The 26,994-nt window shown below is 35.0% G+C and overlaps 1 protein-coding gene across 2 annotated transcripts in view; it reads right to left on the reverse strand.

Moving 5' to 3' along the window:
• Positions 1-26,994, reverse strand: part of LOC128243800 (short transient receptor potential channel 4-associated protein-like) — a 152,559-nt gene that overhangs the window by 95,761 nt on the left and 29,804 nt on the right. For both annotated transcript variants that reach the window (XM_052961751.1, XM_052961750.1), the window contains exons 4-10: positions 23,012-23,072; positions 22,724-22,788; positions 7,066-7,225; positions 3,779-3,889; positions 1,173-1,235; positions 732-794; positions 19-141 (exon numbers count right to left, since the gene is read on the reverse strand). In XM_052961751.1, coding sequence (XP_052817711.1) covers positions 19-141; positions 732-794; positions 1,173-1,235; positions 3,779-3,889; positions 7,066-7,225; positions 22,724-22,788; positions 23,012-23,072 — 646 coding nt within the window. The remainder of the gene's footprint in view (positions 1-18; positions 142-731; positions 795-1,172; positions 1,236-3,778; positions 3,890-7,065; positions 7,226-22,723; positions 22,789-23,011; positions 23,073-26,994) is intronic.

Below are 26,994 nucleotides of genomic sequence, written 5' to 3' on the forward strand. Positions count from 1 at the left end.
TAATGCTGATAATTGTACCTCCGATGAAGTCATCCATTTCGTCGTCCACAGGCAGGTCATGAGACTCCTCGGCCATCTGGTTCTCGATCCACTCCATCCAGCAGTCCAGCTCACTCTGCATCCCCGGGTAACGTGGGGTGTCTAGACAGTGAGTTGGATTGGTAATGTTGTTAACAAATTTGGATATCTTTCATGATGGGGTAAAACTTAACAGTTTAACACCTTATTAAGACATATTTTTAAAAATATGAAAGATTTCCTTTAAACCCAATATGCTTCAAATCGGTCAGTAAGAATCTTTTTTTTAACCTAATTCTAAAGTCTGAATAACCAATTGCGTGTGGTTTCAACCACGACACAAAACCACACTCTCTCGCAACATCGTAAGAGTGACTTAGTATAAGTAATCATAACTTTCTTCACAATCATAAAATATATGTTTAAATTAACCAATTGCAAGAAGAATGCGTGGGTTATACCCAATTCACCTTGTACAGTGGATTGTTTCCTTCTTTCTCTATGGAAATTAAGTTTATTGAGAATATCTATAAATCTTCTGTAAAACAGAATACAGAGAGTTTAGTTGTAGGCACTGCTAATTAAATTTAGACACATTTGTCATAAAAATAATCATCAATCAATTAAAATCACAATCTTTATAAATCTACATATTTACTTTTGAGTCAAAAGTTGAATCACTTTAATTCATTTCTCCTTACATTACAACTTACATGTTTTTGACACTGCCAGGTTGACAAGTCTAGGAAGAAGCTCTGGTATACTCAACAGTAATTCTGCAAAATAAAAATATTTCTTACCATCTCTTGATGCTGATAGGTTGATGCTTAGAAATATAAAATAGTAGTTAAATGACGCAGAAAATACTTGTCATTTAGGAATACTTTTCATAAACAACCTTAAAATATATCAATAACATTTCAATTAAGATTAAAATATAAAATGAAATGGCTATTTTTGCTACTGGTAGTGCTTACAGTCTTTTTTATTTATTTTCTACAGCACAGAAAGTAATTAACAATTCATCTGTCAGGATAAGATAACAACGCTAGCAAGTAACTAAAAAGACATACAAAAGAATACTGACTGCTTATTTCAATGTTGTTGATGATGAAGTGCGGGTTTAAAGTCATACTTATATATTTTTCTCTTACCTTGATTGATATCTCTGACATTGATGAAACCTTTACTTCTTTTCTGTTTATTCTGTGCAAATACTAAAAGAGACAAAATGTTCACTGAGAACCATAACACTGGATGCCAAATGGTGACAAGTTGAGCCTGTTGAAAGAGCCTTTGACACAGACACAATGCTCTTTCGTGCAATTGCTATACAATATAACATTGTGTAGAACAATACATGAAACCTGCAACAAGACTCCTCAGCATAGTTAACTCTTATGGCAAGTTTCTTGAAAATCCAAAATTGTATGGTAAAGATACAGCCCTGATAAGGTTCTGTCCAGACCAGTCCTATCAACAGGTCTCAAGTGTGACCTTAATTTTTGAGAAACAGACCTGGGTCTTGTGCATAGCACGCCACCTCATCATGGGGAACCTACATAGCAAGTTTTTTGAAAATCCTATACAGGCCAGACAAATTCAGTCGGGATGGACAGCTCACACACGTGCACAGAACTGCCATTGTGACAACTATGTCTCGCTTTCAGCAAGCAGACTCGACAAAAATTATGAAATTTAGTTTACATGAGCAAATCTTCAGATTTAAGCACATCACCTATTTAATGACCAACACATTTTTAGATTTCAAACATCTTAGAACTTAAACAGAAGTAAATCTAACCGTGATCAAGATTAACAAGCATTTTCAGTGAAAAGATCTCCCCCGCCAACGATGGCTTGTTTGTGCTTGATGGCTTGTTTGTGCTTGAAGGTTAAAAAAAATCTCAGAAAGAATAAGATAAGCACATTGGTTTTACTGAGAAACGGCTGCAAACAATGATTTTTTAATAAATCAAGGGCAATAACTCTAAGGAAAATTGACCAATCCAAAAGAAAAATAGACAGGCATCATCACAGTATGTTGGTTCTTATTTATTCCAAGTGTCATGAAATTCTACCAGCTAGTTGCATAGAAAAGGCTGCAAACATGGATTTTTTAATAAATCAAGGGCAAATAACTCATATAGAAATTACACAATCCAAAATATAAATAAACAGGCATCATCGCAGTATGTTGGTTCATATTTATTTCTAGTTTCAAGAATTTCTACCAACTAGTTACTGAGAAATGGCTGTAAATGAGAGTTTTTCAAAAAATCAAGGGCAATAACTCCAAGTACAATTGACCAATCCAAAAAAAAAAATGAACAGGCATCATCCCAGTATAGTAATTCATATTTATTTTAAGTTTCATGAAATTCTGCCAGCTAGTTACTGAGAACTGGCTGTGAATGTGCATTTTTCAAAAAATCAATGGTAATAACTCCAAGGACAATTGACGAATCAAATTTTTTTTTGGACGGGCATCATTCCAGTATAGTGGTCCATATTTATTTTAAGTTTCATGAAATTATACCGGCTAGTTACTGAGAAAACGCAGGTGACGGACAGAAGGAAGGACCGACGGAAGGAAGACGGACGGACGGACCGAAGGACGGACGGACAACGCCATTTCAATATCCCCCTCCCTATTTCATAGGCGGGGGATAAAAACCTGGTTTGAATTAATGAGTCTATATGAACAAACAGTATTCAGGCTTGTTCAAGAAAAGCTGTTTTGATAACTAATAAGTATATATATATGAACAAGAGGGCCATGATGGCCCTAAAACGCTCACCAAAACAAAGGGCCACAACTCTGTGATAAAGCATTAATAAAAATGTTGCAATTTAAACATATCTTTCCTGATGACGATGCATTGTTTTATATTTGTAAAGGGTCATGCAATGAAGCTACCTCCAGTTTCATTGTATTTGGCCTGGTAGTTTCAGAGATTTTTCAGAAGCAAAACAGTAAGTCGGCCGTTTTGTTGTTGTTGATCAATCTCAATGCCGTGTTGTATTTTTGTAGAGGGTCATGAAATGAAGCTTCCTGTAAAGTTTCATTGAATTTGGACTGGTAGTTTTAGAGGAGTTGTTTTTTTAAAGCAAAAAAAGGAAGCTGGTCATTTTGTTGTTGTTGTTGGTAATAAATTGTGACCCCTTGTTGCATTTTTGTAGAGGGTCACCCAAGGAATCCTGTAAAGTTTCATTGAATTTGGAGTGGTAGTTTCAGAAGAGATGTTTTTTAAAGCAAAACAGGAAGTCAGCCATTTTGTTGTTGTTGCTGTTGTTGTTGTTGTTGATCAATCATGAACCCTTTTGTATTTTTGTAGAGTGTCACCCAAGGAAGCTTCCTGTAAAGTTTATGTAAAGTTTTATTGCATTTGGACTGGTAGTTTCAGAGGAGATATTTTTTAAAGCAAAACAGGAAGTTGGCCATTTTGTTGTTGTTGTTGTTAATCAATCGTGACCCCTTGTTGTATTTTGTAGAGGAAGCTTCCTGTAAAGTTTCATTGGATTTGGACAGGTAGTTTCAAAAGAGATGTTTTTTAAGCAATTGTTGACTGACGGACTGACTAACGGGCGGACGGACGGACGAACTGACGGACGGATGATGGACAAAGACTTATCACAATAGCTCACCTTGAGCACTTGGTGTTCTGGTGAGCTAAAAACAATTTTGAAATGTACGTTTGATCATTGCTTCAAATAACATCAGAAAAGGTCAGGCCTGTGTTTCACGGCATATACTCACAGGAAGACTTGTTGTCATAGATATCTAAATCTGATATTGCTACTGCCAGAATACGACAGAAATTTGCCAATTGTTCATCTCTTAAGCACTGTATCAAGGTCTGTATATTATCTGAAATAAACATTAGACATGCTTATTATTCTGGATTTCCCATTAAAACACACACATTAAACATTGCCTCATCTTGGTCTCATCTCTAAGCTCAAGCTTTATTTATCTTAGATAATCAATTAAAGATTGTTAAGAAAATTATATCAGGGCTCTCGCGAGGGGGTGACTTGGGCGAAGTGGTCGCTAAATTCCCAGACTTCGCCCATTTGTATCATCAAAGCGACATTGACTTCACCATCAGTTTTTAGCACATTGGAAATCTGTCAATTAGAGAGTATCTGGCCATTGTTCTCCATCAGTCAAAACATCGCAATTAGCCATTCATAATTGGTAATCTCCTAATCCGATGATTGGGCCGTGTATCATCCAGAACATCGCCAGTAGACGGAGCTATTGAAAGTCAACCAATCAAAATGTACATTGAGAAGAACCAGATCAAATGATAAAAGTTTGTTAAATTTGTATAGAAAAAGCAACATTATTGTGAAAAATCTTGTCAAACATGAATCAATTTAAAACTAGAAATGTGTCCATAGGACACGGATGCCCCCACTTCGATTTTTTGTCACAGAAAATAAGCCATAATGATTATTCAGGATAATCTCAAGTCTTTTTTTGCAAATAAAGGGCCGTAACTCCTAAATGACAAAAGCGATTTCCATGGCTATCGAACTTGATCAAGATATTATGGTCACAATCATGTATGTAAAGTTTGGTGAGGATTGGACACATACTTTTCAAGAATTAGATTGGAAACATATATTTTTGAAGTATTTTTGGCAAAAAAGGGCCGTAACTCCTAAATGACTAAAGCGATTTCCATGACTATCGAACTTGATCAAGATATTATGGTCACAAACATGTGTTTAAAGTTTGGTGAGGATTGGACAAACAGTTTTCAAGAATTAGATCGGAAACAATCTTCGGGACGTACGTACGTACAGACAGACAGACGTACGTACGGACAAGGGCAACCCTATATGCCGCCACTTTGTGGGGGCATAAAAATAATTGATAAATGTAACAGCACTGTACAAAAAAGGCAAGACATTTTAAACATTGTTGCTTTTGAATTAGACGGTCATTGGCAAAGTGGCGGAAAGAAAATCAATAACGACTTGTTAACAAATATTTGATAGTTTTTAGTTAAATGTTTATGATAAAAAAAATTGTTTTGTAATCATAATATTATTTGTTTGGCATTATGTAACATTTACTCACAATATTTTCCTCATGTTTATGATGTCAGAAAATGGCGCCATTTTGTCAGAACAATGTTCTGAGTTCATTTCACAACCTTCTATTATGTATTGGTAAATTTTACATCAAGGACAGTGATTTTAAATGTCATTTGGTTCCAAAAGGTCAGCATATTAAAAATTATTTAACCAAAGACAAGTAAATAACAGCAGAGTTGAATGTGACATTTGTACCCTATCTCCCGATGTACCAAAATAAGATCATAGTACCGTAAATGACTGGGTATTAGACGCCCTTTTCTCCCTCAGATTTCGATGCAAAAAAATGCCTGCGTATAATACCCAGTACCAATTTTTTTAACTTTTTTTCTGAGGTCGATTTCAAGCCTAGAGTTTGTTTAGATTTATGTAGAAAGGGATGTTACTTGCGTCATATCAATCGAGTAGATATGAGTTAAAACGGCAGTTAAGATCGGGATACGGTATATCGTAAGACGTTTATAATTTAAACAAAAATATTTTTTGATTATTAAAGTTGTTCAATATTATTTTGAATAATAAATTGAATTGAACAATAATTAAACTTGCATATATAAAAAAGCAAAGTTGGGCACTGTCAAAATATTTTTGTCATTTGTACAAGGTGTGAAAAACTCGACTGCTTTTAACCTGTTTATCAATGGTCATTAACTTATTTATTACGCCTATAAGTGTAAATCCTTTATCAAGTTAATTAAAACACCATTTTATACATGCATTGAATTGAATAAACACATTCTATCGGCTTTAAATCAAAAAGTCACACTGTGTGACGTCAAATAACTTACAGTTATACCCATGAGGATCTCGTGGAGAGCATGGACATTGCTATGCAGGATTAATGTATAACTGTACGATTATTGCTTCTTACAGTCTATAAGTGTGGTACAAGTTTGAAAGTTTATTGGCAAATCGTTTTACAAACATGTCATGTTCATGTTTTCTTAATCCCTTGATTGCCCTTGTTGTTTCTTTAATCCTCCAATAAATATATCACACCTTTTCAACAGGCAATAAATCGTTTAGGATGGGGTAGTTACTAATTAACTTGTCACAGTGGTGTATACGGTAAGGTAATCTAGCCAGGCATTGTAAAGATAAAAATCAATAATCTTCGTGTGAAACTTGGTAACTGTGAAAGTTATGATTGATGTCCTTTGAGTGTCCGAAAATTAGGTACGCAAAATAAATTATTTTGGAAAATAATTATGGGTGTCCGAATATTTAGAGTGTCAAAACTCTTAGGTGATTTACGGTACTTTATTCTTTTCTGTAGGTGTTGACATTTTGAAAACAAACCCATACAATATAAGGTTTTTGCATAACTTAACTTTTCATTCTCAACAGTTTATCATTGTATGGTTTTAAAGATAACCGTCGCCATTTTCACGAAAAAAAAAAAAATTGTCACTGTCAACAAACATGGTGGCCGAAAATGCCAGACGATTTGACATCTTTTCTATGCGTCTTTTAACCAAAAACATAGATTAAAAGGTTTTTTCTTGGACTTTTCACAGATTTTTTTCCCTGCGTCTAATACCCCCTATCGTCTTATACCCAGTCATTTACGGTATCCCTCCCATCATAGTATTTTATAATTTAACTGGAGGGAAAAGTCACTTCTCCCAAAAATTTCAGCCTAGTGAGAGCCCTGTTTATTAATTTATGTTTAGTCATACTCATTGGCACGATGTTGCCCTGAGTGTGTAATTGTGGTGGGGTGTACCAAAGTACCCAGAGAAAACCCCATTGTCCAGTCATATTGACAGAAGTCTCTAAATCAGTTTCATAAAGACTACAACATTAAAACATTTAGATGGACGGATTTTCCATCAATAATTCATTAAAAATGAAAATGAAGCTACAAAATTACAGTTGTGTACAATAATATATATTTCAAATATATCCATTGATTTGTTAAGATCTAATGTAACCTACTGATTTTGTTCAGATCAAGGAGTATTTTCTTGGACTGTAGCATGTCTTCAATGAGCTGGCAGGCGTTGATAAAGGTTTTCTGGTGTGCAAGCAGTGTGAACATGTAGCTGAGAACATCCTCCTGTTCCATCAAGTATGTAGTAACCTCTTCGCCCACAGTCTGCAACAAAATACATGGGTTGTCAATTGTAATAAACTGAAACAAGAGGGCCATGATGGCCCTAAATTGCTCACCTGAGTAAAAGAGTTTAACCTTTTTTATCAATATAGCTTGTTTTTTAAAGAATATTGAACAAGAGCTGTCACAGTATGTGACGAATGCCCCCTAATGTGTCATTGACCTATGAACAAGTACATGAAAAGTTGATCTTGCCTTTATGTGTCAAATTGTTATGGCAAGTTATTATAAATTGCCTCTGAAATACCACCCATACTTGACAGCCTACACTCTTATGTCCTCATATTCAGCATTCCATTGTGAATAAACACTTAGTGCATCTTTCACCTTAGAGGTAGGGACATGGGTCTTGCACACGACATGTCGTCTTGGTATGTCGAAAATATGTGGCTAGTCATTTTAAAATCTGTCCATACAAGAGAAAGTTACAGCCCGGTTACGACAGCCTAACCTCCATGTACTTATATGCAGCATACCATTGTGAATAAACACTAAGTGTGACCTTTGACTTAGAGGTAAGGACACAGATCTTGCACGTGACCTGTCGTCTTGGTATGTTAAATACATGTGACAAGTCATTTTAAAATCTGTCCATACAAGAAAAAGTTATAGCCTGGAAACGACAACCTATACTCTTTGTCCTTATATTTGCAGCATTCCATTGTGAATAACACTTAGTGTGACGTTGACCTTAGAGGTAGGGACACGGGTCTTGCACACAACACGTCATCTTGATATGTCAAACACATGTGTCAAGTCATTTTAAATTATGTCCATAAAAGAGAAAGAAACAGCCCGGACACGACAACCTATACTCTATGTCCTTATATGCAGCATTCCATTGTTAATAAACACCTAAGTGTGACCTTGACCTTAGAAGGAGGGACACAGGACTTGCATGCGACATGTCACCTTGGTGTGTCAAACACACATGGCAAGTTATTTTAAAATATGTCCATACAAGAGAAAGTTACAGCCCGGACATGACAACTTATACTCTATGTTCTTATATGCAGCATTCCATTGTGAATAAACACTTAGCGTGACCTTGACCTTAGAGGTAAGGACACAGGTCTTGCATACGTCACGTCGTCCTGGTATGTCAAACACATGTGGCAAGTTATATTAATATCTGTCCATACAAGAGAAAGTTACAGTATGGACACGAGTTATTGAGCCAGACAAGGATGGACGGACGGACGGACTGATGGACAGACTGACGGATGGACAGACAATGTGATTTTAATATGCCCACCTTCAGGGGCATGAAAACATACTGGTCAAACATGTTGCCTGAATAATCACTGACAGGATTTGTCACGGTTGCCTTGCACACTGACAGGACTTGTCAGTTTCCTGCACAATGACAGGACTTGGTGATTGGCTGCACACTGACAGGATTTTGGTCAGTAGCCAGCACACTGACAGGTCTTGATGTTTGACTGCTCACTGACAGAATTTGATTCTCACCTGCACATTGGAAGGACTTTGTTCAGTTGCCTGCGTACCACACTGACAGGACTTGATAATTCACTGCACAGTGACAGCACTTTGTACAGATACCTGCACACTGACAGGACTTTTTCAGTTGCCTGCACACTGACAGGACTTTGTTCAATTCCCTACACAGTGACAGGGCTTTGTTCAATTGTCTGCACACGGACAAATCTATGTTAAATTGCTTGCACACTGAAAGAACTTTTAGTATAGATACACAACTGCCTTAAGCTCTAAAAATCAAACTTTAGATCACATTCAACACCTTCAATTAATACTACCACAATTGCCCATCTAGGACAACATCACATTCCTTCTAATGTTAATAAAAAAAAAACTTCTTTATAAACATTATAAGTGAATAACACTATTCACACAGAACATAAGATTGTAGCATCTGCATGAACAATAATCTACATGAAGTTCAATGGAAAAGTCTGATTATTAAATTTATCATTAAAGTTGCACTTTCACAGATTGAACGTTCTGACAACTTTTTTATTTTTTTGTCTTGGAACGAGCCAATTTTTGCAAAAATGCATGGAAACCAGTTATATAAGACTGCTGACAAAAAAGTAGATCGATATCTATATAATTTTAGTTAAAAAAATCATGTTTTATGCATTTTTCGTAAACCGATAGTAACGGTTTAAGTCATATAACATTAATTTTCGAATGGAAATATATAAATCTGCGATCTGATCTTTTGTCAGCAATCTTTTATCATCGGTTTTCAGATATTTACGCAAAAATTTGATCTTTCCAAGACAAAAAATAAAAAAGTTGTCAAAACGGTATATCTGTGAGAGTGCAGCTTTAAGTAAAAATGAAATATCTTCTAAAGAACAAGAGCAGTCACAGACAGCTATATCCCCCACCTCATGGGAGCATTTTTTGTAACGAAAGCCAATCAATTGTAAGAATAGTTTCTCAGGAACATAAGAAATGCGTAAAATTAGAAAGGGCAATAACTCTTCCTAAAAGAATCCCTTCATGAAAGCCCGTAGACAATTTTAAATGTAAAATAAACAAAGGGCAATAACTCTTTCAAAAAAAGGTCAAATCGCAAAAGCCTGACAATATGCCCTGCGTCATTGCGAAGAAACCAATTTTAAATGTAAAATAAACAAAGGGCAATAAATAAACAAAGGGCAATAACTCTTTCAAAAATGGTCAAATCGCAAAAGCCAGACATTATGCCCTGCTTCACTTTATGATCATCAATCTGTGAAAGTTTGATAGAAATCGCATGAGAAACGTAAGAGGAGATGCAAAGAAATGAATGTGGGATGGACGGACAGATGGACGCACGCACGCACGGAATTGTGCCTACCATTACTATATCCCCTCGCCTTTTCAAGGCGGGGGATAATAAGTTAAATTTTAGCAGGTGTTTGTTTGGATTGCAGTTGATGGCACTTAAATTAGGAGAAATAAATAACCATGATTGTTTTATTTCCATGGAAAAAATAACGGGGATTTTTTTTTTCAAACTATTTTAATTATAAAGGCAGCAAAATGTGTCTCCTGTAATAAACAAATTGTTTGGACCGGTAACAAGTGTTTGCCATTTAGAAGATATCAACAGCTCATCGTAGCGAAACAAAGCAGATGGTCATCTTAATCCGATGGGTGTGATTGTGTCACTTTTATTGGGTTGTCATTAACAGACAATAAATCAGTCAGTCAAATACTGTATGTTGAATATTCCTGATTCTGGCTCTATTCTTTCTGAATTTCTTATAGTCTCGCCTATAAGACCTCCTACTTCAAGGTTAAACCTCTAGACCCAATTTCCCCTTCTTATAGTCGAGGAAATACAGAATGTTACCCTGTTGTACAATAATTATCAAATTAAACGCAGCATCCATCACATGAGTTTTAATTTGAACTACATGATTGTAATTTTATTTAAAATAATATTGAAAATCATGCAATTTTTTAAAAGCAAATAGCATACAAACTATTGTCTCTGGTTTATTAAATTTTTAATTTGCTGACATTTTAGAACAAAACAGCATTTAAAATCACTGTCCTTGTTAAAAAATTATTCAAAACTAGAAACATAATGTGACGAAACCAGGTTTTTAACATGGGCAATCAGAATTTTATAGCCAATTAATTTCTTGTAGCGTTAGTAAAAAAGTAATCTGGCAAAGCCATTTTATCATTTTTAGAAACAATAACCTTGACCCCACCCCCCTAAAAGCAATTACAAACTAGCTGTTCGGAAAAAAATAAAATAACTTGGAAATCCCAAACTTTTTATTCCCTCTACTCCAAATTTTACCCGGCGATTTAAATAAAATATCAGGTAAAGAAAGACAACACCTGCCATATAAACTTTTCACTGTCATGTAAAATAGTTCTAGTGTAAATTAAAAGAACTTGTATGAAGATTCAATGCTGTGAACACCATCCACAGAGGCAGTAACTGTGCAATTGTGGTAGTTAGTTTTTCTTTATAAAAATAAATAAATGTTTTTTGAAGATTCCATGATGTGAACAATATCTAGTCAGTTAAAACTATCATGTGAACTTAATAATTAAGAAATATAACACACTCCTGAGGGTCATATGACATTATAAGGACCAGCCAGTCAGCCTCCAAAGGTGTATAATTATGGCCCGAAGTGGTGTGCTATATTTCTTACATTATACCGAACCCTTTTTAACCATTTAATAATTTTATTAATTTTATTAATTTTACTAATGTGTTTAATTAATTTTACTAATGTGTTTTATTGAACAAATCTAATAATGTTTACTTGCAAAAAAAGGTTGTTGTAAAAATTGCAAGCAGCACTCACCAGTTTTATGATATCAACTGTCCATATTATATTATATGACCCATTTTAAGGGAGGTCCAGACCGGCCAAAAACATATTGACCGCTGACGTCATAAAAACTGGATTTTTATTAAAATACATTTATATACGGACCAATCAACTTTATATTCACAAAGAGGGGACACATTTATGTAAGGTATAATATTGTTTAATATACAACTTGTGTTAAGATTGTGAACAAGTATCTAGTGAGTATTACCAGTCATGTGATGATTCAAATGAAACTTTAAGTGTTTAATATAAAATTTATGTTAAGATTGCGAACAGTACCTAGTCAGTATTATCTATCATGTGATAATTTAAATAAAACTTAATAATAGTGATATAGAACAGCTGTTAAGATTTAATGATGTGAACACCATTCAGGCAGTAATTGTTCAGTGATTGGAAGAAAACTATTGTTTAATATAACACTGGTGGTAAGATTCAACTCTGTTTGGTGTTTAAAGTAATAAGTAGCTTATTAACAAACGTTTCATTTCCTACAAAAAAATCAAACAAGGTTTTGAAATTATATTTTTTATTTTATTTCCTCCTCCTATGAACATATTCAATCATGGCAGCTCATTAAACAAACAATAAAAAATAAAAGGCCTGAAGTTATTGAGCAGAAACCAATTTTTCTGCCATTTTTCTATTTTTTCATAACAGTGACCTTGACCCTACCCCCTCAAATGCAATCGCATGCAAGCACTTCCGAGAAGCTACATACACCAAATTTTATCACTATCCATCAATTCTAACCCATGAATTCTTACTAAAGTAATTTGGTCATAATTTATAGCAACAGTGACCTTGATCTAGCCACCCCTCTAAAGCAATCCCAACCTAGCTCTTCACATAAGCGACCTACACACCAGCTTTCTCAACTATCCATCAATTCTCACTTAAGTTATGGGCAGAAAACATTTTCCTATTTTTAGTAACAGTGACCTTGACCCTACCCACCTTAAAAGCAATCCCAAGCTAAATCTTTACATAAACTACCTTCACACCTACTTTCAACACTATCCGTCAATTCTAGCTGAAGTTATTTGGCGGAAACCAATATTTCCGCCATTTCTCTAGTTGTAGTAACAGTGATCTTGACATGACCCCTCCCCCACCCCCAAGCAATCCCAGTTACTGCTTCACATAATCTACCTCCTACACACCAACTTTCATCACTATCAGTCAATTCTTACTTCAATTCTTACTTAAATTATTTGGTGGAAACCATTTTCCTATTTTTAGTCACAGTGACCTTAACCTTGACCTAACCCCCTTCAGAAGCTAGCTCATCACATAAGCTACCAAAACACCAACTTTCATTACTGTACATCATTGCTAGCTTAAGTTATTGGACGGAAACCAATGTGATCATACATTACAGACTAAATCTTCCATTTTCTGACATCATAGACATAATAGTAATTGCCACAAAAACGTACATTTTTGGGGGGTTTTTTACAAAGCAATTTCATCATTAATATTTCATAAATATTTCAAACCTTTGTCAGTAAATGATGAATTCTTAGCCTCCCTTATGTTTACAATTATCTTGGATGCTGTCTGCTTCAAAAGTATCATATTAAAAATGGCATGTTCTTGCTTTTTCTTTTCCATTTCACAAATTTCATTTAATATGAGAGTTCTCAATATACATTTTGATTGGCTGATGTACAATAGCTCTGCCTACTGGCAATGTTCCACTTATTAGCTGTAACTTTGCCCAATTACTGGATTAGGAGATAAACAATTATGAAAACACAGGTCGTCTGCTAATAACACAAACACACAAGAAACTGTCATATGACAAGTGCAAGGCACATTGGAAGATGAAAAGGCAGCAGGGCACTTTTTCAGCAGTCAAAAAGGGAAACATGGCGTTGGCATTATGCTCAAAACACCTAGCAAAATAACTATCATGTGCAATTATGACAGCGGATTATAGGGTACAGGGCCATCACTCATCACGCCATGGTGATAATTCGGAATATTATAAAAAAGGCTCTTTCAGGATAAAAGGCGATAGTAGAGTAATTATGAAATAGGCACTGCCCAGTTTAAAGGTGGAAGGGTGATTAGAAATGGGGCAGGGGTGACTGCCCTCAATAAAGGGGCTCGCTGGAGCACTGTACTAAGGTTTTAGATTATTTTAGGAACAGTTTGTTGTTCTTCTTGATACTAGAGCATTGTGTTAACAATAAATTGTGAAATTCAAGACATGGAAAAAAAGAGTATCAGTGATTTGTAAAGAACAAATTCCTGGATTATTCATTCAAAGAATGGAAATGATGGAAAAACAAATTTGCAGCATATGTTGTTTTCTTTCTTTTGACCTGGCTGAAAGGTACCGTATTATATCATGTATAAGACGCTAGCAAAGATAGGACACAGGCAAAAAAATAGTTGAAAAATCGGGGTAAAAACCCTTAATATATAAGATAGGACGCAGCGGAAAAATGTAAAAATCGGAGCCGAAAAATTGAGGTTCGTAAAGTATTTACTAGTGATGTTCCGATGATCGATTATAATCGATAATCGATTGGTTGGGTCTGAAATGGGCGACAATCGATAGTATTTAGTTATAATCGATTATCGAAAATTTTTAGAAAGTGTTAAGATGTTATCTTTAACAAAATGGCTGATGAAAGCCACAATGAGCAAGGAAATGAACTATTTTTTATACAACAACACTTAATAACTTCAATCATAGACATAAGGTATAGGCATATAATGATTAAGAGTTTAATACTCTACATGAATTAAACTACAACTCAGGTACTATCTAGTATTTTAAAAACCGATTGTACTATCGATAATCGGTTACTTGAGTGGAACCGATCATCGATAGTAAAATTGCAACCCATTCCCAACACTAGTATTTACAACATATATTGAAGTAAAAATCAAACAAAAAATTGTATATAAGGCATAATTCGATAACTGTCTTGTGTATTTCGATAATTATCGTCGTATTTCAGTAATTTAGCGTACACAACAATGATTTAAGTCTTGACATTTTGAGAACATTTACGCATATTATAAGACTTATACAAATGCAGTAATATTCTAGACACGCCTTCTGACTGACAGTCAACAGTTGCAACCGTTGCAATAGTCCCGACATGCCTTCTGAATAACAGAGAACCGTTGCAACCGTTGCAATCGCAACTGTGTATTGTCAAAACTGATGATTGTTTTGATAAGGCTTGTCGCTGCGCATAATTAATGCATGTCGGTAATTAACCTTGCCAGCGGAAGGCACGTCGGGTAAGGTGCAAACAAACAACCATACGGTATTTAACCATCACAATAGTTTGTTCTATTGATGTTTTTCTAATGACAGACAGCGGGTGTTTTTCACACCTTCGCACATTTGAAAAGATTTGATAGTGACAATAATGCTACTTTACGTTATGCACATTCCTTTATTATTTTTTTTAAAACAGTAACATACAACAAAATGTTTTGGTAAATATCGAATCATTAAAATCATGAACAACGATTAATTGATATTTACCTCCTTTCCCGATTTTCCATTGCCGTTATAACTCAATCCAGTTAAAGTGCTGACTCACATCGAGTTTTTGTGAGTAGCGTCCCTTTTGTAAAAAAGTAAACACTCATGTTTGTTTTCAATTTAATTCTCAATAAATCATTTTAAAGTAAACATTCAATATATTTCTGCGTGTGGTAACTTCGTGATTTTACCTATATCAGTTGTTCTCTTCGGTGACGCAGTACAGATACTTACTATTACCGCGTTCTTTCCCGGTCAGATATTTTCAACCTGAAAAGGACTTGGAAAAAAATGGAAAAAACAAATGAAATTCTAATAGCATAGAAAGGACGCAGGCAATTTTTAAGACGAGAATTGGGGGTAAAAAAGTGCGTCCTATGCATGATATAATACGGTACCCACTAATGTTCTTGAATACACCTGAAAACACTTATTTTATCATTATTTTACTCTGATATCAACTTATACAAAAGTGATCCATATTTGGACCCTTTAACAATACATTAATAACATCATGTGATAATGTCAATCAACCAATCATGCAACAACAAAGCTGCAATTAAGTGACCATTAGCAATCTTGTTGTCTTCAAAACACCATATTTGAGCAAAAAGGGTTCCAGCTTTTGGTATCTTAGTTTTAACACTCCTATTCATTTACCTTACTTAATATTGCAAAGAAAAAATAGTGCATTTTACAAAATCATGAGCAAGTCCCTTTAATCTCAAACTATAATTAATTTTGAGAGTAAGTTTTCTCATCGTCGTGAAGATTGAAGAAGACAGAAATACAACTGAAGCGGAGGTAAAATTGCAAAATTATATATGATATATAGTTATTTACTGAACAAGAGGCTCATGAGGGCCTATGCTCTACTGGCATGGCTCTTGTGGTTATTTTCAATCCAGAGCATGCATGTATGGGTAATAGGCAACAATCATATAGTTCATGTTTTGTGTTTGGGTTACCTGAAAACGTTGCACGTTCAACATCTGAGGACAGAAAGTGTTGTAAGCAGATTAGTTGCATGAACTATTTTAAGAGAAGACAAACAAGGTCATCAAAGTACAAAATAAATATTTGTTTACAAAACAGTACATATGGTACAAATTTCATTGCTGTAGCTTCAAAAATAAGAAAGTAGGTCAAAAGGTCACAGCCAAGGTCATCCGAGGTCAACATTGATGCTCGTTTGCAAAACTGTACACATGGTCAAAATTTCATTGCTGTAGCTTCAAAAATAGGAAAGTAGGTCAAAAGGTCACAGCCAAGGTCATCTGAGGTCAACATTGATGCTCGTTTACAAAACTGTACACATGGTCTAAATTTCATTGCTGTAGCTTTAAAAATAAAAAAAGATGGTCAAAAGGAGTGGGGCAGCTTTGGCCCCAGGGGCATAATTTCATCTGTTTTGGTAGAGGGTTATCATATGATGCTCAACAAATATTAAAGGTATGGGCCTTGTGGTTTGAAAAAAATAAATTGGCAGGGCCAGTTTTGACCCCAGGGGCATAATTTTAACTATCATGGTTGCGGACCACTAAATGATGCCTTATTCAAAATAGCAAAGGTCTGCAGTTTCAGACAAAAAGATTTTCAAACATTTCCCAATTTAAGTATACCAAACCTGCGAACCCTGGGCATGCCCAGTAATGACCCTAGGGGCATAATTTGTGCCTTGTTTTTACACTGCAAGTATCAATTGTTTACTAATGCTTAACAACATTTTTCATCAATTCTTCGCCTTTTCTATCGCAATTTAACAAACTTTTAATCATTTGACCAGTGTCTTCTCTGGTTGCTTAACATGGGACGTTTCCATAATTGGATGATAGATGACCCAATTATGTGATAAGGAGATTACCGATTATAAATGGCTAAATTAATTAAATTTGTAACAACATCAAAGATCGACATTTAGAGGTACAACTTCGATGTCTCAGACAAGGAATAATGTGTCATAATGAACAGCAATAAGCACCCTGATTATAAGCGTGGATTACCGTTGATCAGACCCGCGGTGATGACGGTCATGTGCCTTAGCACACACTGATCTATGACAGATTAGGAAACGGCGCCATTGACCAATGAAATACTTTTAGGGCGTAACTTTGTGATAAACAACGATCTGAATGGCCAGAAGGGTGCAAGGGGGTGGGAAAAATATGACAGGGCGTGTAAAAAGGGGCAACGGGGCGGGGTCAAAAAAGGGCAGGGCGGGCCGCCCTTCCATTCAGCTTTAGCTAAAACACTAGAGTTATGTACCCTCATTGGGTGATGGTCCTGAACAATTGTGTGAAGTATTAAGTCAATTGAATGAAGGGTATAGAAGTTATTAAACATTATCCCAACCTGCCCTAAAACTTTAACCTAAGTTCCATAGTCAATCAGGGGCCATAATCTGTGTAAAGAATAATATGGAGTTATCTAACCTCATTATGTGATGGCTCTGAACATCTGTGTGAAGTATTAAGTGAATGAATGGTATTGGAGTTTTAAGTGAAAATCTCAACTTGCCCTAAAACTTTAACCTGCCCTAAAACTTTAACCTAAGTCAGTCAGGCGCCATAACTTGTATTTAGGATAATATGGAGTTATGTAACCTCATTGTGTGATGGTCCTGAACAACTGTGTGAAGTATTAAGTCAATCGAACAAAGGATACAGAAGTTATTAATGAATATTCCAACTTGCCCTAAAACTTTAACCTAAGTTCCATAGTCAATCAGGGGCCATAATCTGTGTAAAGAATAATATGGAGTTATCTAACCTCATCATGTGATGGCCCTGAACAACTGCGTGAAGTATTAAGTCAATTGAATGTAGGGTATTGGACATATAAGTGAAAATCCCAACTTGCCCTAAAACTTGAACCAGATGCCAGCGCCGACGCTGGGGCGAGTAGTATTCTTTGAATAGTCAAGCTAAAAATTTAGAGCTTCAAGCAAATATGCTACTACAAGAAACAAATTTATTACACGTAGATGATCATCATATTACAGCTTTCCATTCACAAGTAAATAATGTCTCTATTAGAAGTAAGAACTAGAAAATATTACAGCTTTCAAGACATGACATTAAAATTAGAACACATGAAGGCATTTACACCATGACTCAATAATGTCTCTATTAAAGCTAGAACACATGATGGTATTTAAAACATGACTAGATAATGTCTTTTCAAGAACTAGAAAACCACTTCCAAACATAACAACAAAATGTCACTATTAGAACTAAACAAAAATATAAGACATTCTATACAACAATTTCAACAATGTCACTGCTATGACTAAAATTTATTGCTACACCTGTTTTCATTGTCTCTATTAAGACTTCAAAACATCTCTTTGTGGTGATATGAAATGTCAATTTTTGCACCCTTTTATTGTTTTCTTAGCACATCTGGTCTTGATAGGTTTTGTTTCCCTGCATCTTGTGCATATCAAACAAACAATGCCAAAGGCTAAGTGTTCCTATTTTGTACTAATCAGTGTCAAGTTCATTACTGTCCCCACAGTAGAAGCAGATATCATCAAAAATCTTTCTTTGACCTGAAAAAGCAAACATTTTCATTTGTAACCTTCCTTAACTGGCTTTGTTTTACCAGCTCGAACATAGCATGTATAGAGTAAACTAAGTTGTCAGTCATATTGAATTACCAGGCATCTAAAAAGATAATTTGCAAACAATATTTTTTTATAATTCATGATAATACACTGGGTACTGTGTGAGGCTTGTATTCAAGTAGATGATTTTCAGGCTAGAAAAAAATGTCCAACCTGCAAAATAAGCCTTCCTCGACAATGATTTGGTACCTGAAAGGCCTTGCATGGAAGAGCGGATCCACGCATACGTAAAGAAGCTCTTCTCAACTCTAATGACCGATTGAGCCTCAGATGACGTAAATTTTGCTGGGCTGTACAAAATCATATGTTTACCACACTCCCGGCACATAATGAATGCCCTGACCTAAGCTAAGACATCATTAAAAAAAGACGAACATAAGGCCACACCAAATTAATGTTTTGTTCCTCGGATTTTTGCCAAAAAAAAATTGGAGCGAGCGAGCGAAAAAAATAAAATATCAGTTTTCATAAAAACGGAATGAGCAAAGAGCGAAAAATATATTTTTCCTTATATTAAATATAAATAAGAAAGATTGTTCAATATGATTGCTCTTAAACCCATTTTAATGCCATCTTTAACTGAACCTCTAATGGACATTGGGAAAATGTCGGAATACATACTATTTATTCATCTGTGTTGAGAACAAACATTATATGGATAAATCTAATTTCTTATATAATTAAAATGTACTTTGATATGACGATCATTCATAATAAGAAATAACCCTACTTTTAGTAAATTTTTTGAAACGACTGATATAAATCTACCTGAATCATTTTAACATCATATGCAACTGTATTTAGACATACTAAGGATTGATTTTGGATTTGTAAAAAATTATCACTTACACAGGCATCATCAAACATATAACATAGACTAAATTTTGTTTTTATTATCACAGGAAATGCAATGACATGTGCTTATTAAAACAAAAAGAACAAGGGTATTTTCAGAGTACTTTTTTTGGTTATTTAGATGTTTTTATGCACCAGCCAATTGTATATGCCCCCCCTAAGTCCGGAATAGCGGGGACTTTGACTTCAGGTCTCTCAAAACCCGGGTAAAATACCCGACCTGCAGGGACACACTGCTGGTAAAATCCCCGCCAAATGGCCCCGCAACCCCGGATACCTATGTGAGGCCAATTCCCGACTATTTTCAATATGAAGACAAAACCACATTCACTAGGCAACTGAAAGGTAAAAACACAGCCCGTTGCCTCCGCCGTCCCCAGTATACCCCTGGAACGAGGGCGAGGGGTGGGCGAGGGGTGGGCGGGGCAGTGGTTACAATTGACAAGTGCATTAGTATGATTACAATCCCGGATTATGCTGCAAATAAAAACAAAATATAAGATGATAAACTTAGGCCTACTTATGTTGAGGTTTATCCAGACCATTGTTTATATTGCTATTTGTGAAAAGATATTTGTTCAAAACTGTTGTTTTGTCAGAATTTGATAAAAAAATTAGCTTGATACATCAATTTGGACCAAACAATGACTCATGTTCCAGTTAAGTTGACCTGTCATCTTCAACATCGTCGTAACAAGGTAAAATGTTGGTCCCTTGTATTATGACTTGAATAAAATAGTACTAAGTTGATCATTCTGATTCCCAAGAATAAACTTTCTGCCAAATGCTGATGCTCAATTGTTGAGATGCAAAATGCATGCACACAGAGTCATGTCAAAACCACTTCAAACATTATTATGCCTCAAGCTTGAGCTATTTAGGGTCATACTTAACAACGATGTGTTTGAACGTCTTGTCCCTCTTAGATGAAAAACATATTTCAAAACTCCAAATGATTTCGTCTTACGGGAGTTATCCACCTCTGTCTGCTTCTTATTGAAGGGATTATCCGCCAGATAATGCATGCTGCTTTATGACATTTCTCATTTTAAATTGTAAGTGCATTCGTCTAAACGGCAGGTGCCTTTGTGCAATTGCTTCATCCTTTATGTTATTGACAAACGCATTTGTCTATGTTTACAACTTTAAGTTGCCTTCACTTTATTGCTTAGTGTTTATGTCTAAACGACAAATGACATGTATCAAGATCTTAAATAACTTAATAACTAAATTGTGTACAAAAAGTCAATAAGCAGATACACGATGGACAAACTAGACGAACACACAAAATGAATGGAATTATAAGGGAACCAGTAAATATTGGTATCTTGCGACAGCAACATTAAATGGGAATGGAAACCAAAGGCTGGTACCCTTCTTATCCACGGGAGAGCACTCTCGCGACTTTTGCTATGGGAGCTGTCAAAATTATATCTAGAAGAGGTTATGTATGACATTTTCTGACCTTAAAAATTTAATACTGCTAGATGCTATTTTCTGTTGATAATTTTTTTCCTGGATGTTTTGAGTTAGACACATATACAAATTCTAATCTGCGTTTCGGCCTGAATTTGAAATGTGTTGTCTGCTAGGTGGTGAGATTTTGACCAATTTTCAATGGATAACATGCATGTTTTGAAATTTCTGAGGCCATCAAACAAATTCCCCACGCTTAAAGATATTCACCAAAACTTTATTTATTTTAATGCACTTTTGTAGCTGAGCATTAATATCTTCCACATCTTCACCGACTGATCAAGTTAATTTATTTGTGTATCAAGGGTTTTGAAGTGTTTTCGTCAATTAGAATCAATTTAAAATATTGAATTTCACATGCATTGTTGTAAACATCAAACGCTGACATCTTGTTTGGAATGCCTAGGATGACGTAATTACAATGATTCTGATTGGCTTACATCATATCTAACCACAGTGAACATCCAATTAAAATAGCCGTTATAGAATTCACACAGAATAGTATAAAATTTGACAAATCGTCTTTGAATCGTCATCAGTCTTTTTTTCAAACACACGAAAAAATGACAGTCTGCGGCCAGAATAAAATAAAAGATAACGATAGAACTTTTATTTTTATTTGGTTTTGGCAAAAATAGGGTCAGCGCTCCCGTTAAACCACATGAATGCCCCTAAAATGAAATTCCAATCCTGAAATTAGTATGCTGGGTAGGATTATGGTTCTTATGCACTGCACTTCCTCTCATTGCCTTCTATAGATCTACATTTCAAGTTGCAATTCAATATTTTAAGTATTTTCCATGATATGGCTCAGACAAGCTCCCATTATCAAAAACTATTAGGTTAAGGAGAGTTTCAGGTGAAATTACTTAAAAAATGCTGGGCATGATTATGTACTCCACTTCCTCTTAATGTTTCAAGTTTTATTTTAATCCCATTAGTATTTTCCAAGATATGGCCGATACTATACCTATTTTTGAAAAATATCAGGTAAAGGGGAGATAACTAAAAAAAGATGCAGGGCATGATTATGATTCTTGTGCACTGCACTTCCTCTAATTACCATCCATCTATATGACATGTTTCATTTTAATCCTTTAACTATTTTCCAAATTAGGCCGGGACAAGCAACAATTATGCAAAAATGGTTAAGGGGAGATAATAAATACGGATGATAGGATTTTGGTTCTTGTGCACAGCATATCCTCTCATTGTATTAAAAGTTTTATTTCAATCCATCAGTAATTTTGAAGTTATCCTCCTGATAAGGTGTGATGGAAGGACGGAAAGACGGACGGACAAAGCGGCAAACTTTATGCTCCTCCCTTTTGAAAGTTTGGGGAGCAAAAAAAGGAAAACATATTCCCCCTGCAGCGGGATTTGAAAGAAGGTTATCTTGGTTTGCAGTTTGGAGCCATATCTTGTACAACATTAAAGAACTAGAGGGTTTTATATAATATAAAAACAAAATTTAAAATTGTGGGTAACTTATAAACATGTGAATGTTTATTGTTTAGGATTTTTTGAACATATAGAAACAGCTATTGTTTTTGTTGACAATTTTATCTGTGGGTGTGTTCATACTGAAAAGGGTACTTTTTTCACTAAAACTGAACGTAAAATCCCATAAAAAAATGATGTCACTTTCATGTGCATAAAGGTGTTTTACTTACGGTTGGTGTAATTTTGGTCAAAATATCTAGCACCATTGCTTTTATTCTTAGGTCAATATCACTCTCTGAAATCAAACAATCAACCAGTCCTTTATTTGCATATAACAGAATTAATACATGCAGATGTCATAATCCTGATTTATTTTTTGTGTGCATATATTTAGGTACAAAAAATCAGAAATCATAAATTTTGATAATGATTAATCAAATAAATGCCATTTCCTATTGACTTGCTAAAAAAGAAGTCATTTAACTACGATCTAGGTTAAATCCTCATTAAAATCTTACCATCTCTTGCTTTGGTGAATGGGGGAAACAATGAAGGAAACATCAAAATCCTCACAAGTACCTGTGAAGAAAAACAAATATCTTGTCAAAAAGAAGATAACAAGGTCAAGGTATGTAAGATACACAAGTTGCCAATAAGTTCTTTGTGAAAAAATATAAACTGAGATGTTTTCTTTAGTACCATACTAAGCCAGCCAAGCGACAAACTGTAATAAATTTTTAATTGTTAAAGCTGCACTCTCACAGATTTACCATTTCGACAACTTTTTTATTTTATGTCTTTGAACAAGCCAATTTTTGCGAAAATCCATGGAAACCATTTCTATAAGACTGCTGACAATAAATTAGATCGCAGATCATTATATTTAAGTTCATAAATTGATGTTTTATGCATTTTTCTTAAACCGCTAGTAACGGTTTAAGCCATAAAACATTAATTTTCGAACGGAAATATCACTGGTTTGCAGATATTTACGCAAAAAATTGCCCTTTCCAAGACAAAAAATAAAAAAGTTGTAAAAATGGTAAATCTGTGAGAGTGCCGCTTTAAAATGAAAAACTTATAACTGTGCACTATTAAGTAGAAAGAACTGAATAATCGTTTTACTTCTTAATATTTCTGCATGAGATATTGACTGATAAAAAAAATCAACAAACATATAAATATAAACAAATTATCTATTTATTAGTTTTTAAAAAAAGAGGGCCATGATGGCCCTAAAATGCCCACCTAAGCAAAGGGCCACAACTCTGTGATAAAGCATTAATAAAAATGTTGCAATTTAAACATATCCTTACTAATGAGGGTCATGCAGTGAAGCTACCTGTAAAGTTTCATTGAATTTGGCCTGGTAGTTTCAGAAAAAAAAATTAAAGCAAAAGGGTAAGTTGGCCATTTTGTTGTTGTTAATCAATCTCAATGCCTTGATGTATTTTTGTAGAGGGTCATGCAATGGAGTTTCCTGTAAAGTTTCAGTGAATTTGGCCTGGTAGTTTCAGAGGAGATGTTTTTTAAAGCAAAACAGGAAGTTGGCCAGATTGTTGTTGTTGATCAATCGCGACTCCTTGTTGTATTTTTGTAGAAGGTTACCCAAGGAAGCTCCCTGTAAAGTTTCATTGAATTTGGACTGGTAGTTTCAGAGATGTTTTTTAAAGCACAAGGCAGTCCAAAGGACGGCTATATCCCCCGCCGTTGTTTTTAAGTATATTCTGTTTTTCTTGCAACCTGACTGGTATGTTGAATCTGACCAAAATTGAACACAACCACTGTTCAAGAGTGGGAATATAGGAAATACAAGTTGTTTGATCGGTAACCTAAATATTCTTGGATAATTATATTTGTTTAAGTTTTTCATATTGTGTGTAGTATAGGTAAGATCAATGTCAGGGTTATTTTGGCTAAAAATAGGAACAAGAGGGCCATGATGGCCCTAAATCGCTCACCTGAGTAAAAGAGTTTAACCTTTGTTATTAATATAGCTTGTTTCTCAAAGAATATTGAACAAGAGCTGTCAAAGTATGTGACAAATGCCCCCCAATGTGACATTGATCTATGAACAAGTACATAAAAAGTTGATCTTGCCTTTATGTGTCAAATACATATTGCAAGTTATATTAAATTGCCTCTGAGCATAGAAAAAAAAACAATCATACTAAATGACAGCCAACACTCTTTATGTCCTCATATTCAGCATTCCATTATGAATAAACACTTAGTGTATCTTTCACCTTAGAGGAAGGGACATGGGTCTTGCACACATACATGCCATATCCCCCGGCGGGGGGAAAAATCCCCCGGAATTTCGATCCATCCCCCGATCTCCCGGCGGGAGATAAAAATCCCCCGGAATTTAATTTTTTTTTAAATTTTACATCAGGCAATAATGACAAAGTGAAACCACAGTATGTGAGTGTAACTCTCCAAAAGGAAACTTTTACAACAAGTGATCAATTAATTTGTAGTAATTATCAAAGGCAAAGAAATATTACACTTTTGGAAGGAAGAAATTAATAATATTTATTCTATTCTCTTATTGTCTGAAAGTCATCATAGCTGATAGAATTAAGCACAATTTTTTTGAAGACTTTGGAGGAAGGTAAATTTAATTTAATTGTCTCGAAAACATATTTTTCCAATGACATATTTTGTTCTTCAAGTGCATTACAGTATGACATGACAGTGTATCATAAAAATATGATAAATCATGACATAAAATAATTCTGTATAATGAAAAAGTTCAGAGGTTTTCAAAGCAAACTATATGTGAATACATTTTTTCATACTTGCGTCTAAAAATACTTTAAAATTTCGCCAACTTAGACCTGCTAAAAAAATCCCCCTGAATACAACCAAAATCCCCCTGAATTTTCAGCCTTTTGAACAAATCCCCCTGAATGGTCTCCAGAAAATATGGCATGTATGTGCACACGGCACGGCACGTTGTCTTGGTATGTCGAAAACATATGGCAAGTCATTTTAAAATCTGTCCATATAAGAGTAAGTCACAGCACGGACACGACAGCCTATATTTTCCTTCAGGTTGCCATGGCAACCAGAGTTCTGCATGGAATTAATTTTTTTGAACAATTTTGAAAAAGCACCAACCAAGGATCATTCCTATGAAGTTTCATCAAAATTGTCCAAGCGGTTTAGGAGAAGAAGATGATTGTAACCAATTGTTGACACTTTTCCTTTAGGTTGCCATGTCAACCAGAGTTCTACATGGAATTAATTTCTTTGAACAATTTTGAAAAAGCGATCATTCCTATGAAGTTTCATCAAAATTGTCAAAGCGGTTTAGGAGAAGAAGATGATTATAACCAATTGTTGACATTTTCCTTTAGGTTGCCATGGCAACCAGGCCAAACAAAATTATGTGAACAAATTTAAGAGAGGTCCATGCAAGGACACTTCAAACCAAATTTGCTGAAGTTATCAAGGGGTTCATGCGAAGAAAATGTTAAGTTTTTTTACTAATTTTAGCTCTGGTGGCCCTTAAAAGGGGCCAAACAAAATTATTTAAAAAGACCTGACAGAGGCCCATGTTAGGATGCTTCAGACTTGAAGATCCATCAAGCAGTTAATAAGATCAAGTTGTTTAAAGGTTTTTCTATTTTTTGCTCTGGTGACCCCTAAAAGGGGCCAAACAAAACCATTTGAACAAAGTTGAGAGAGGACCATGTAAGGATGCTACATATCCAGTATGGAGTCATTCTGACGTTTACTTTCAGAGGAAAAGATGTTTAAGTGACAAGACAATGTAAAAACAAATGACCCCTGAGCAAGGCCAATTTGACCCCGGGACAATAATTTGAAAACCTTTGGTGTAGGTCCACTAGGTAACACTATATACCAAATATGAAAGCTCTAGGTCTTATATTTTGGAGAAGAGGATTTTTAAAGTTTTATTATATAAAAATATTGAAAACCTAAGCCTATGAACACGGGGCGTGGCCAATTTTGACCCCAGGGCTAAAGTTTGAACAATCTTAATAGTGGTCCGATAAACAATGCTTCATACCAAATATCTAAGGCCTTTGCCTTTTGGTTTCGGAGAAGAAGATTTTATAAGTTTTCATCATATACATATAGAAGGAAACCCATGACCGCCCGGGTGGGGCCATTTTTTGACCCCAGGGCCAAAGATTGAACAATATTGGTACAAGTCAACTAGATGATATATCATGCCAAATATCTAAGCTCTTGTCACTACTTGATTTTACGTGTGTATCTATATATGTATATTTGCTATTAATTGTTGTATGTGGCCCATATTGAAAATTGGTATGTGTACTAAATATGTTATCCAGTTTAAATTAAGACGTTACTTGTCTTTGTGAGTTTAGAGAAGATTTTTTAAGTTTTCACTATAACACATATAGAGAAAACCCATCAGCCCCGGGGTGTGGCCAATTTTGACCCCAGGGCCATAATTTGAACAAACTTTGTAGAGGTCCACTAGACGATGAATCATGCCAAATAT

The sequence above is a fragment of the Mya arenaria genome, chromosome 8 (genome assembly GCF_026914265.1).
Source record: "Mya arenaria isolate MELC-2E11 chromosome 8, ASM2691426v1".
Lineage (NCBI taxonomy): Eukaryota > Metazoa > Mollusca > Bivalvia > Myida > Myidae > Mya > Mya arenaria.